The sequence below is a fragment of the Carcharodon carcharias genome, assembly GCF_017639515.1.
Source record: "Carcharodon carcharias isolate sCarCar2 chromosome 39 unlocalized genomic scaffold, sCarCar2.pri SUPER_39_unloc_1, whole genome shotgun sequence".
Classification (NCBI taxonomy): Eukaryota; Metazoa; Chordata; class Chondrichthyes; order Lamniformes; family Lamnidae; genus Carcharodon; species Carcharodon carcharias.
The window spans coordinates 1421218-1433862 of record NW_024470814.1 but is presented as its reverse complement, the minus strand read 5'-3'; the positions used below and the strand labels follow the sequence as shown (position 1 = coordinate 1433862).

General features: G+C 41.3%; 1 protein-coding gene across 8 annotated transcripts in view; it reads left to right on the top strand.

The window, feature by feature from the left end:
- Positions 1–12645, top strand: part of LOC121274855 (immunoglobulin superfamily member 1-like) — a 36198-nt gene that overhangs the window by 1136 nt on the left and 22417 nt on the right. For 5 of the 8 annotated variants that reach the window (XR_005942307.1, XR_005942309.1, XR_005942308.1 and 2 more), the window contains exons 2-3: positions 1861–1890; positions 7023–7313. Coding sequence is in view for 5 of the 8 variants with exons in the window: in XM_041182232.1 (XP_041038166.1) it covers positions 1861–1890; positions 7023–7313 (321 nt within the window). In the remaining 3 variants the exon portion in view is untranslated. Of the gene's footprint in view, positions 1–1860; positions 1891–1946; positions 2113–7022; positions 7314–12645 lie in introns of those variants that run through there. The other 3 variants (XM_041182235.1, XM_041182233.1, XM_041182234.1) reach the window with 2 other exon arrangements.

The window sequence follows — 12645 nt, the reverse complement described above, 5'->3', positions numbered from 1 at the left end:
TAGATACGTAGGCGGATGGATAGATAGGTGGATCGAAAAGTAGGTAGGTATGTGGTAGACATATATATATACACATATATAGAGAGAGAGAGATAGTTAGATAGATGGGTGAATAGATAGATGGATAGATAGATAGATAGATAGATAGATAGAAAGATAGATGCAAATATAGATAGATGGACAGATGGATTAATCGAAAGATAGATAGATAGATATACCGGTAGATGTCTAGGTGGATAGATGGATGGATAGTTGGATAGCTGGCAGGAAAGATGGATTGATGGAAGGCCAGATGAATAGAAAGATAAGAGCAAAACATTGTGGATGCTAGAAATCCAAAACAAAAACAAAAGTACCTGGAGAAGCTCAGCGGGTTTGGCAATATTTGCGGAGAGGGACACAGTTAACATTTCGAGTCCGAATGACCCTTCAACAGAACTAAGTAAAAATAGAAGAGAGGTTAAATTAAAGCTGGTGTAAGGGTAGGGGGAGGGGTGGGACAAGTAGAGCTGGATAGAGGGCCAGTGATAGGTGGAGATAACTAAAAGATGTCACATACAAAAGGACAAAGAGGTCTTGATTGTGGTGATATTATCTAAAAGAATGTGCTAATTAAGGGTAGAAAGCAGGACAAGCAAGGTACAGATAGCCCTAGTGGGGTTGGGGTGGGGTTGGGTGAAGGACATCAAAAAAGGCTAAATGGTGGAGATAAAACAATGGATGGAAATGCATTTAAAGTTAACGGATATAGGTGGGAAAGGAAAAATCTATACAAATTGTTGGAAAGAAAAGGGGGCAGGGAATCGGTAAGGGAGTGAGGATGCAAGAGAGCATTCATGATCCAAAATTGTTGAACTCAATATTCAGTCCAGAAGGCTGTGAAGTGCCTAGTTAGAAGACTAGATGCTGTTCCTTGAGCTTCACTGGAACAATGCAGCAGGCCAAGGATGGACATGTGGGCAAGAGACCAGGGTGGAGTGTTGAAATGTCAAGTGACAGGGAGGTCTCGGTAATGCTTGCGGACGGACCGCAGGTGTTCTGCAAAGCAGTCGCCCAATTTACATTTGGTCTCTCCAATGTAGAGGAGACCACATTGGGAGCAATGAATGCGGTAGACTAAATTGAGGGAAGTGCAAGCGAAATGCTGCTTCACTTGAAAGGAGTGTTTGGGCACTTGGACGGTGAGGAGAGGGCAAGTAAAGGGAATGGGTAAAGATCTGGCAAATGGAGTTTAATGTGGGAAAATGTGACGTTTTTCAGTTTGGGAGGAAGAACAAAAAAAATAGAGAATTACTTAAATGGAGAACGATTGCATAATACTGAGGTGCAGATTAATCTAGATTTTCAAGTGCATGAGTTAAAAATGTTAGTGTGCAGGTACAGCAAGTGATTGTGTGCAAATGCGTGTGTTTTCACAATGCCAGTTTGTTTTAGTAAACTGTGCTTTCACATGTAGCGAATAAGTAATTTGAGACATGGAATGTAGTCCATTTGGCATGGTTGAAAGGAGTAAATAGCTTCTGAGTTTTGAATCCTGAATTCGGTTAGATGCTCCACTGCAAATGCGAAAGATATATCAAGGCGGTTTCACACTCCGACTGTCAGTCTCACCACATCACTTGGCCCAATTTAGCCCTCTATATATTAGCTTTTACGCCGACGACTTTCTTACTGCAGGGGCCCTACGCCTCTATTGTGTATCCAAATGTCTGGGATAGACCTCTTGGTCTCAAGCGTCTAATACTATCTAGGTTATCTATCTAATACTAGGTTAAATGGCGCTGGACGTTGTTGGTTTGGAACTGGGCATTTTAATATACATTCTGAGATACATGCTTCAATTGTTATTTTTTTTTTCAGGGCTTATAATGGAACCTTGGGGAGCTCGAGGTGAGTCCATGGAACTATCACAGTGCGTACTGCTTAAAAGTTTAATAGTATTTCATTTTTCGTGCAGAGACACTCCTTTATGGTATTGCTGGGATGAAGAGGAGTAGGGTTCTCTTGAATTGAAAGAAAAACTGTTTGTGCCGCTCACGCTTGTGAAAGACGCTGGAAACTGCATACCGATTTTGATGGCATGGTTGCCAGATACACCGACAGTCGAAGAAAGTATGTGGTGCAGCTGTAAACGCTTTCAAGGCTATTAATGGGCAATTGGAGTTAGTGAGCTCAGAGAAGCGGTCCTGGAAATCGTCATTTGTAAACACACGGTTGTTGCTGAGGGTTTTTAATCTCAGGAGAGGATGTGGTTAGTTAATGATGCTCATTACAATTAAAAAGGCCCAAATATCATTCATGCGTGTTTGTTTGACAGAGGAAATTGCCTGACTAAAAGATCAAGAGCGCAAGATGCTTTTATGGCCTTTTTCTTGAGGACTAAGCGTGCCGTAGTCCCTCACGGGGCGGAGTGGGGTGGGGGAGGGGCGTGGTATCGTCTCACAATAATGGACTCAGAGAACAAGAGGGGACAGTTGGGAAGGTGACCGAGATCAACCTGAAAGAGAGAGTTTTTTTCAGCGGGGTTTGAAAGGAACCTTGAGTGACACAGAGGACGGTAGACACAGGCCCGGCCATCAGTGGAGTGAGCGATGTAAACCTTGGACACGTGGGAAGTTGGTTGATGAAGCAAAAGACAATTTGAAGGCAACTTTAATCAATTGTCAGAAACTTGAAATACCAACTATAATGGGAGGGTATATATATATATACTATACTTCAGGATGTGGGCGTCGCTGACTAGGCCAGCATTTTTATTTGCCGAGAAAAATTGAGAATCCGAGGCCTTCTTGAACCGCTGCATGTCATGCAGCGTAGGTACACCGGCACATCCACAGTGTTGTGAGGGAGAAAGTTCCAGCATTTTGGCCCAGTGACAGTGAAGCAACAACAATATAGTTCGACGTTGGGATGGGGTGCGGCTGGGAATGGGATTTTTTCAGGTGACTTTCCACCTAGGAATGGCTGTCCTTGTCCTTCCAGGCGGCAGAGGTTGTGAATTGGAAGGTGCTGTCCAAGTACGCTTGTTGCGCTTATGCAGTGCATCTTGTAGGTGGTCCACACTGCAGCCATTGTGCGTCATTGGCGGAGTGCATGAGCGTTGATGTTGGTGGGTGGGGTGCCAATTAAGCTGGATGCTTTGTCCTGGATGTTGCCGAACTTCTTGGAGCTGCACTCATTCAGGCAAGTGCCTGCTAGCTGTTCGACAGGCTTTGGGAATTCAGGAGGTGAGATGGTCCAGCTTCTGACCTGATCTCGTGGCTAAGTTATTTAGAAGGCTGGTCCATTTCGGTTTCTGGTCAATGCTAACTCCAAGCTGACTGTGCGGGAATGCAATTGAATGTCACGGGAATATGGTTGGATTTTCTCTTGCGGTAGATTTTCTTTGCCTGGACCTTGTGTGGTGTTTTTGTTACTTGACTAATGAGTAATGTAGAGAGAACATCAGCATGTTGCATCATGTTAAATAGGTGCTGAGAGCCAAGGGGAATGTGAGTATGGAAGAACAGAACAGTCATATAGAACTGTTGAGGGCAATTTATGCCTAACCTAATTCCCCCTTAGAAAATGCATAACTAGATAGACTCACACTTGACAGCATAGTTACGTTGCACCATGACGTAAGGATTTTTATACCTTTTGGATTATAGGAATTAACAAAGACGTTTGTATCAGGTTTAAAAGACTATTTGCAGGGCACGAAGTATTATTAATAAGGTTGAAGTTCCTCAATTTGGAACTAACCGTATGTGATTATGATGTAATGGCGCGAACCGGAAACTTGTTCACATAAAAAAACAAGACTCGTTGCTGAATAGGAGCATAGGTTGTCAAATTCAGGACATCATGCTGCAACTATCAGAAACATTATTTCGGCTTTATTTGAAATGACATATAACTTTCCTCCCGTCACACTTTAGCAAAGGTGCGAATGGCTTCTTTACGATTCAGTCACTTGATGTGGGCGCTGCTGGCTAGTCCAGCGTTTATTGCCCATCCCTAAATTGCCCGTTTTTTCAGCGGGAATTTAAGAGTGAACCGCATTGCTGTTGGCCTGGGGTCACGTGTAGACAAGACCAGGTAAGGATGGCAGATACCCTTCCCTGACAGACATTAGTGAGGCTGTTGGATTTTTACAGAAGTGGGCATTGGCATCATGGGCACTGTGAAATTTGAATTCCAGTTTTTTTTATGGGACTCAAATTTCACCACTAGCCATGTAGGTATCGGGTCCCCAGAGCATTACCCTGGATACATGGACTACCAGTCCAGTGAACATACCTCTTTACTACAGCCTTCCCTTGGAGTGGGTGATGTGAGGGGGCGTGGGGTTGGGGGTAGGGTGTTTTTACTAGAATGCTCCTTGTGAAAGATGGATGTTCCACCAAAAGAAAATGCCGAGTAATTTCAAGCTATTAGACATCAAGACTAGGTAATTTCTGAATGCACTGAACACACAGTGATCACTGGGGATTTCAATATGTAGGTAGACTGGGAAATCAGGTTGGTAGTGGATCTCAAGAAAAGGAATTTGTGGAATGTCTACGAGATGGATTTTTGGAGCAGCTTGTGATGTGGCCCACTAGGAAACAGGCAATTCTAGATTTATTGATGTATAAAGAGGCAGACTTGATAAGGGAGCTTAACGTGAAGGAACCCTTAGAAGGAAGTGACCATAATATGATACAACTTACCCTGCAATTTGAGAGGAAAAAGCTGGAATCAGGGGCAACGGTACTTCCAGTGAATAAAGGCAACTACAGAGGCATGAGGGAGGAGCTGGCCAGAATTGACTGGGAGATGAGCCTAGCAGGAAAGACAGTGGAACAGCAATGGCATGAGTTCATGGGAGTAATTTGGGAAAAACAGCAAAAATTCATCCCTAGGAAGAAGAAGCATACTAAAGGGAGGACGAGGGAACCATGTCTGACAAGGGAAGTCAGAGATAGCATAAAAGCTAAAGAGAAAGCATACAATGCGGCGAAGAGCAGTGGGAAAACCAGTGGATTGGGAAGCCTACAAAGACCAACAGAGGACAACCAAAAAAGAAATAAGGAGGAAGAAGATTGAATATGAGGGTAAACTAGCCAGTAATATAAAGGAAGATTGCAAGATTTTTTTACATGTATAAAGGATCAGAGAGAAGCAAAAGTGGACATTGGGCCGCTGGAAATGACACTGGAGAAGTAGTAGTGGGGAACAAAGAAAAGTTGAATGAACTGAATAGGAACTTTGCATCAGTCTTCACGGTGGAAGACACGAGTAACATCCCCAAAATTTAAGAGAGTCGGGGGGGCAGAGGTGAGTATGGTGGCCATCGCCAAGGAGAAGGTGCTAGGAAAACTGAAAGGTCTGAAGGTGGATCAATCACCTGGACCAGATGAATTGCACCCCAGAGTTCTGAAGGAGATAGCTGAAGAGATAGTGGAGGCGGTAGCGGTGATCTTTCAGGAATAATTGGAGTCAAGGAGGGTCCCAGATACCGGGAAAATCGCTAATGTAACCCCCATGCTTAAGAAGGCAGTGAGGCCAAAGACAGGAAATTACAGGCCAATTACCCTGAACTCGACCGTTGGTAAGATTTTAGAATCCATTATTAAGGATGAGATTTCAGAACAGCTGGAAGTGCATGGTACAATAGGGCAATATCAGCAAGGTTTCATCAAGGGGAGCTCATGCATGACAAATATTTTAGAATTCTTTGAGGAGGTAACGAGGAGGTTAGACAAAGGAGAGTCAATGGATGTTATCTACTTGGACTTCCAGAAGGCCTTTGACAAGGTGCTGCACAGGAGGCTGCTCAGTAAGATAAGAGCCCATGGTGTTAGAGGCAAGGAACTAGCATTGATAGAAGATTGGCTGTCTGGCAGAAGGCAGAGATTGGGGAGCATGCGGTCCTTATCAGGATGGCGGCCGGTGACTAGTGGAGTTGCGCAGGGGTCGATTTTGGGGCCACAACCTTTCACTTTATACATTAATGATTGAAAAGATGGAGCTGAGGGCATCCTGGCTAAGTTTGCAGGTGGTACAAAGATAGGTGGAGGGACTGGTAGTATTGAAGAGCCAGGGAGGCTGCAGATGGATTTGGGCAGGTGAGGAGAATGGGCAAAGTAGTGGCAGCTGGAATACAACGTGGGGAAGTGTGAGGTCATGCACTTTGGTAGGAAGAATAGAGGCATAGCCTATTTTCTGAATGGGGAAAGAATTCAGAAATCTGGAGTGCAAACGGACCTGGGAGTCCTAGTTCATGATTCTCTTATGATTAACTTGCAGGTTGAGTCGGTAGTAAGGAAGGCAAATGCAATGTTGGCATTTATTTCGAGAGGACAAGAATCTAAAAGCAGGGATGTGCTGCTGAGGCTTTATAAGGCTCTGGTCAGACCACATTCAGAATATTGTGAGCACTTTTTGGCCCCGTATCTCAGGAAGGATGTGCTGGCCCTGGAGAGGGTCCAGAGGAGGTTCACAAGAATGATCCCATGAATGAAAGTCTTAACATATGAGCTACGTTTGAGGACTCTGGGTCTATACACGATGGAGTTTAGAAGGATGAGGGGGGGATCTGATTGAAACTTACAGAATACTGAAAGGCCTGGATAGAGTGGACTTGAGGAAGATTTTTCCATTAGTTGGAGAGACTAGGACCCAAGGGCAATGCCTCAGAGTAAAGGGAAGACCTTTTGGAACAGGGATGAGGAGAAACATCTTTAGATAGAGAATAGTGAATCTATGGAATTCATTGGCACAGAAGGCTGTGGATGCCAGGACATTAATTGTATTTAAGACCGAGATAGATAGGTTCTTGATTGGTAAAGAGATGAAAGGTTATGGGGAGAAGGCAGGAGAATAGGGTTGAGAAACTTGTCAGCAATGATTGAAAGGCAGAGCTGTCTTGATGGGCCGAATGGCCTAATTTCTGCTCCTATGTCTCATGATCTTATGTTCTTAGCAAAACCTATAAAGAAAAGATGTTTTCCCCAAAATTACATGAGGATGAATTATGGAATTATTTGCACTTACAGGTCAACTTCCAAAGCCGACTATAAGCTTTGATCCCGATTCTGGCATCGTACTTGAAGGCGGAGTCATCATTATCAAGTGTGAAGCTCGCATCAATGGTGCTAAAGAGTTTCATGTATTCCAAGGCCGTGAACAAATTTTCAATGTTGTCCTGGACTCCAATTCAACAGCAGTCTTCACTATTGCCAATGTAACTTCCAAAAACAATGGAAACTACCGTTGTATCTATTACAAAGAGCTACCTAGTCGAAAGCGATCAGAGGCTAGTAATGTCATACGATTAACCATACAGGGTGAGTAGAAATAACCTCATGCACAGGATGTTGCGACACCTCAGCACACAAGGTGAAGTTGGGCAGTACAATGAAAAATGTGCACCAATGTACCACTTTCAGTTCAATTATAATTAAATCAGTGATTAGAGGGCACCGAGGCAGTTTTCAGCTCCTTGTGTATCTTCTGGTTCTTTGCAGAAGCTATCCATGAGCCCTACTTCCATTTAATTGCCCAATATCGCTTGTTATGACCGCAGTTGATGTTATTCGCTGAGCTAGCCAAATCCAAGAGGGAAACTTACCTTACTGATAATAACCTTTCTTTTTGAATTTTGAAAACGGGGGTACACATATGATCCCAGAAGCAATGAATGCCAATAACAATTTTAGGATTTTGATTATATATATAGCCGCCTACAAATCACATCAAGATATTTAATTACATATTCTTTTTTATTTGTCCCTTCATCTAGACTACTTTGTCCTTGGCACCTCTTTGAACTCAACTTTTCCAAAATGCAAAAATGCTTCATGTCTTCCTATTGCCTCCATTTGCAGTTCAAATAAACTGCAATAATCTTACCTTGTTTACTTGTGAAATGTTCATAAAGTGTTAAAGTCCATTGTTGCTTCTAAACTACCCTTTGAAATTTAATAGCAGATGATTCAAGTTCTTGCCTATCTCCAGTTGCAAATTATATTCCCAACCTACTTAATCATACGTTCAAATTCAGTAAGTATCAGTAAAAATGTCTGAATCTCGCACCGTTACCTTACATCTCACTGTTCCCATAGACAAGCTGTCTCTATGATGACTCCTCCCAAGTTTGTTTAATCATGGACACACACACACACACACACACAGACACACACACACACACACACAGACACACACACACACACACACACATACAAAGTCTTCTTTACAGTATACAATCATATTCCCAAAGTATTTTTACAAACATGCTCTTTCACACCATCCCATAAATGGAAGATAATGAATCATCATGTATCAAAAAGCATGTTAATTTTCTCAATGCACTTTGCATTGCTTACTATGCTTAGCTATATAAAATAAACAGTATGGTGTACATGCAACAACCATGAACAGATATACATTTTAAAAAGAATTTAGCTCATTGCAGTTCATCCTCAATTCCCCAACTTCCAAGTCACTTTTAACTTCATCTCCTGTACAACGCATTTGTAATTAAATTCTCTAGGCTCGCCACATCAGCAATTTTTAAACTGAACGGTTGCAGTAACAAACTGGCCTGGAACCATCAGGCGTTTTAATCTTGAAACTTTTCCAGAAACTTCAAAGACTTTTGGCCCGTATATACAATTGTCTCTGAAGTGTTGTTTGCAGCACACGCTTCAAAATTCCGTGAAGCTAAATCCAAACTTAAGATAAAAATAAAAATACCTGGAAAAACTCAGCAGGTCTGGCAGCATCTGCGGAGAGGAACACAGTTAACGTTTCGAGTCCGTATGACTCTTCAACAGAACGGAGTAAAAATTGAAGAGATGTAAAATATAAGCTGGTTTAAGGAGGGATGGGACAAGTAGAGCTTGATAGAGGGCCAGTGATAGGTGGAGATAGCCAAAAGATGTCCTAGGCAAAAGGAAGAAGAGGTGTTGAAGGTTTTGATATTATCTAAGAAATGTGCTAATTAAAGGTAGAATGCAGGACAAGCAACGACAGATAGCCCCAGTGGGGATTGGTTGAAGGAATCGAAATATGCTAAAAGGTAGAAATAAAACAATGGCTGGAAGTACATTTAAAAATAATGGAAATATGTGGGAAAAGAAAAATCTATATAAATCTTTGGAAAAAAGACGGGGGGCGGATAGGAAAGGGGGTGGGGATGGAGGAGAGAGTTAATGATCTAAAATTGTTGAACTCAATATTCAGTCCGGAAGGCTGTTAAGTGCCTAGATCGCTTTTATTCCCATTAGCTGAATATTTAACCTGATGCACATTGAACGTCCGTGAGAAATGACCCAATGGATTCTGAAGTAACATTTCATGACCCTTTAGCAACGTAGCACGAACAGCCAAATCGCACGTGTCAACAGCCATTGTTAAGCTGCTTTGTATAATCAGATGGAAATTTCGAGCTGTCAAGTGCAGTCTGCCACTTTTGAGTCTATCAGAATTTCCTTTTCTTTTTCAATATTCCAGGCAATAGAGAAACTACACTGCTGTAAATTGGCACAAATTTACCATAAAATATACTCATGCAGAGGATTCCCAAAACACCCCGTTTTGTTGTAGACACTGGAAACACCACAATGGCTTATCGTCTGGCATCAGTTTAGCAACTTGCCCACGTCCAACAATGTGGCCCAAATATGTAACCATTGCTTTCACAAATTCCCTAATGCCCGCTTTGCAAATGTGCTGGCTGCCTGTAGACAGTCAAGCAGTTCATTCAAGTGTTACAGATGTTCCTCCCAGGTTTGAGTGACCAGTCAACAAGAAAGGCAGCACAATTGCTTAACCCTACAATCATTAGTTTTGTTAGTCTCTGAAATGTTGTTATTGCATTTTTCATACCAAATAGCATTAATTTGCATTGATATAAACGATCCTGTGTCACAAAAGCTGATATCTCTTTTGCCCTTCCGCTAAGTGTACTTGCCAGTATTCTTGCAATCCGTCAGTTCTTGTGACAAACGCTGACTGCCCCATTCTTGGGAATGTGATACGAATCCGCCATTGTGACTGCATTTACTTTCTGGTAGTCAATACGTATCTTTGTGAACCATTCGGTCTTGGCACAATTACAATAGGAGAACTCCAAATGCCGTGACGGCAAACCGATTGCAGTGATAGGGGCTTGGAAGGGCCAGGAAGTAACAGCGTTGTGGGCTCAGAGACTCAAGTGCAATACAGACCGTTACCCTTTGTACACTTGTATAAAGGAAGAGTTAGCAGTATCCAGGGAGGTGGGAATGTGCTCCACAATCTACCCAGGGAAGTTCTGAAACACAGGTTACAGCGATGATTCAAGATTGTATATGTGTTAGAAAGTTACCTTATAGAAAACTGTCAAAATCACTTACAAGGGCAGTTCCAGTCACCCAAGGCAATTTGTGCAAATAGGTGAGGGATGAAAAACGTGGCGGTGCATGATGTTGCTGTGAGAGATTCAGTTTCAATATGTTAACACCATGGCAATTATTTGTAGAGATTACAAATATCTGCTTAGCTCTTTTAGAATGGCAAATTTCAACTGATTAGCTTCAGAGGCAAGATCATAAGTTTGTGTTACTGCTTTTTGTAACTACCTCCTTGTCTGCCGATCACTCCGCTTCTAAGCCAGCATACACATTCATTGGTTGCAACTAACAAAACAATATGCAACATAATAATCGAAGTATCTCTTGAATTATCTTTCATCTCCCTCCTCTGTAAATTTAGGCAACAACTGAAGTTGTAGTCAAATCTATTTGTCAAAGGAATCAAAGTCACTATGTGCATCACAATCTCTCTTTCTCTCCTTTATTTTAAATTTCACATTAGACAACTAAAACCATCTGGCTTTTATTGCCTATCTGTTATCTCCTAACTTCTCTCTTTCCTCACTCGCTAACTTTTCGCTCTACAGTTGAAGGTTAATCTTTCTATATTTTCTTTCTTGCCATCTTTACACTCCCTTTTCTTGCTCCTCCTTTCCCAATTGAAACATTCTTTTAATATTTCTATTCATTTCAATTTGTCCTTTTCTTTGGAAGTGTGCTTTTAATTTATCTCTTTGTTTCCAATTCAGGTTTCTGCCTTTCTCTGTCTTTTCCTATGGCACATGTTTCCATCTGCATCTGAAGCCTTACTAGCTCTAGCTGTGACACACTAGTTTCAGGATTTCCTTCCTCTAACTTTAAATGTGGAGTTAGTGTTTTAACCATGTCAGTCTTACGGAATTCTGGTTTTATTTCTACCTGTGTTTAATCTGCTAACTCTCAGCCGAATTTCAGTCGAAGATTTCAAATACATCACAGTCACATTTACCACACCAAGAATAGTCTAAGCAACTGCTAAAGACATGTTGCAGACAAGCTAGACTAAAACACTTCAACACCAAACCCCAAAGCTTAATGTTCTCCTAGTACTCACATCATTTAAAATCACAAATTCCTATTCAAGCAATGAATTTTAAGTCCTGCAAACACACATCAAAATTTCTTATGGCCACCTGTTATGACACAGCAGTTGGTAAAGCTGAATTATTTAAAAGTCCCAGAGGGAAACTTTAAACAACTCTCATAACCTATGGTATGTTTGAGATGCAGCTCGGAATTCAGGACTAAGACTACGAGTTCTCAAGAGGATTTATTTCAAAACACATGAGGTATTTGTTAACTTACACAAGTGAAATACATTTACATGGTTACAAATTAATACTATAATAATTTTTTTTAAATCTCAAACTAATCTCCATTAAGGCAACAGCAAGCTCTAGTATTAACCAGACATCAGGCAAACAATTTTCACCTAAAAATTCCAAATGGGGTTCCTTTAACTTTGGCTTCTTTGCAGAGAGAGTGGTACGCTTTGATCTTACGTTGCCTTTGCCCTTCACTCAGAAAACTGTGATCGGTTATATCCAGCAGATCTCATTGAATTTAAATTTTCACTGTGTCACCAGCCCCTTTGACCTCCAACTCTTATAACAATAAAATCACTTTCATAGTAACAATTTTATTAGTAATAGAAAGATTGCTTGGTCTATTCTAGCTAGGTGCCAGATTTCACTCCCCTTCTTGAATGCCACATTCAACAAAATGCAAATACGTCCTACTTCTCTTACATGTCAAAACTAGTGTACATAAAACCACCCAGACTAGCTGCCTTTAATCTAATTAAGACACACCCACTGACTTGAGCATAAATTTCCAATAATAAAAAAAAATCCAGCATGGCATACATTAATATGTTCATGACACCACTACCCATGTTATTCACTGACCAATCCAGATCCCTGGGGAACACTTGTTTTAATGTTCATTACTTTTTGTTTGGTATTTTGAAAACTATCGATCTCAGTAGCATAGAATTCCAGTCACACATTTAAAAATTAGAATAGCTTAAGCACACAAGATTATAAAAGCATTTTAAAAACACTTTTAAAGTTTAAAAGCCCAGTCTATCTCCTCGTACGTTGAAATTCACCATAGCCTCTCATTACGAACACATGCATCTTTCAGCGCTCAGTTCCCACTGAAAAGCTATCTCTATTAGCCTTCACCGAAATTTAATTAATCATGGACACACACACACATAATTTTTTTTTACAAAATGTCACCATATGCCCCAAATACTAAAAGAAACATATATCTTCTCACA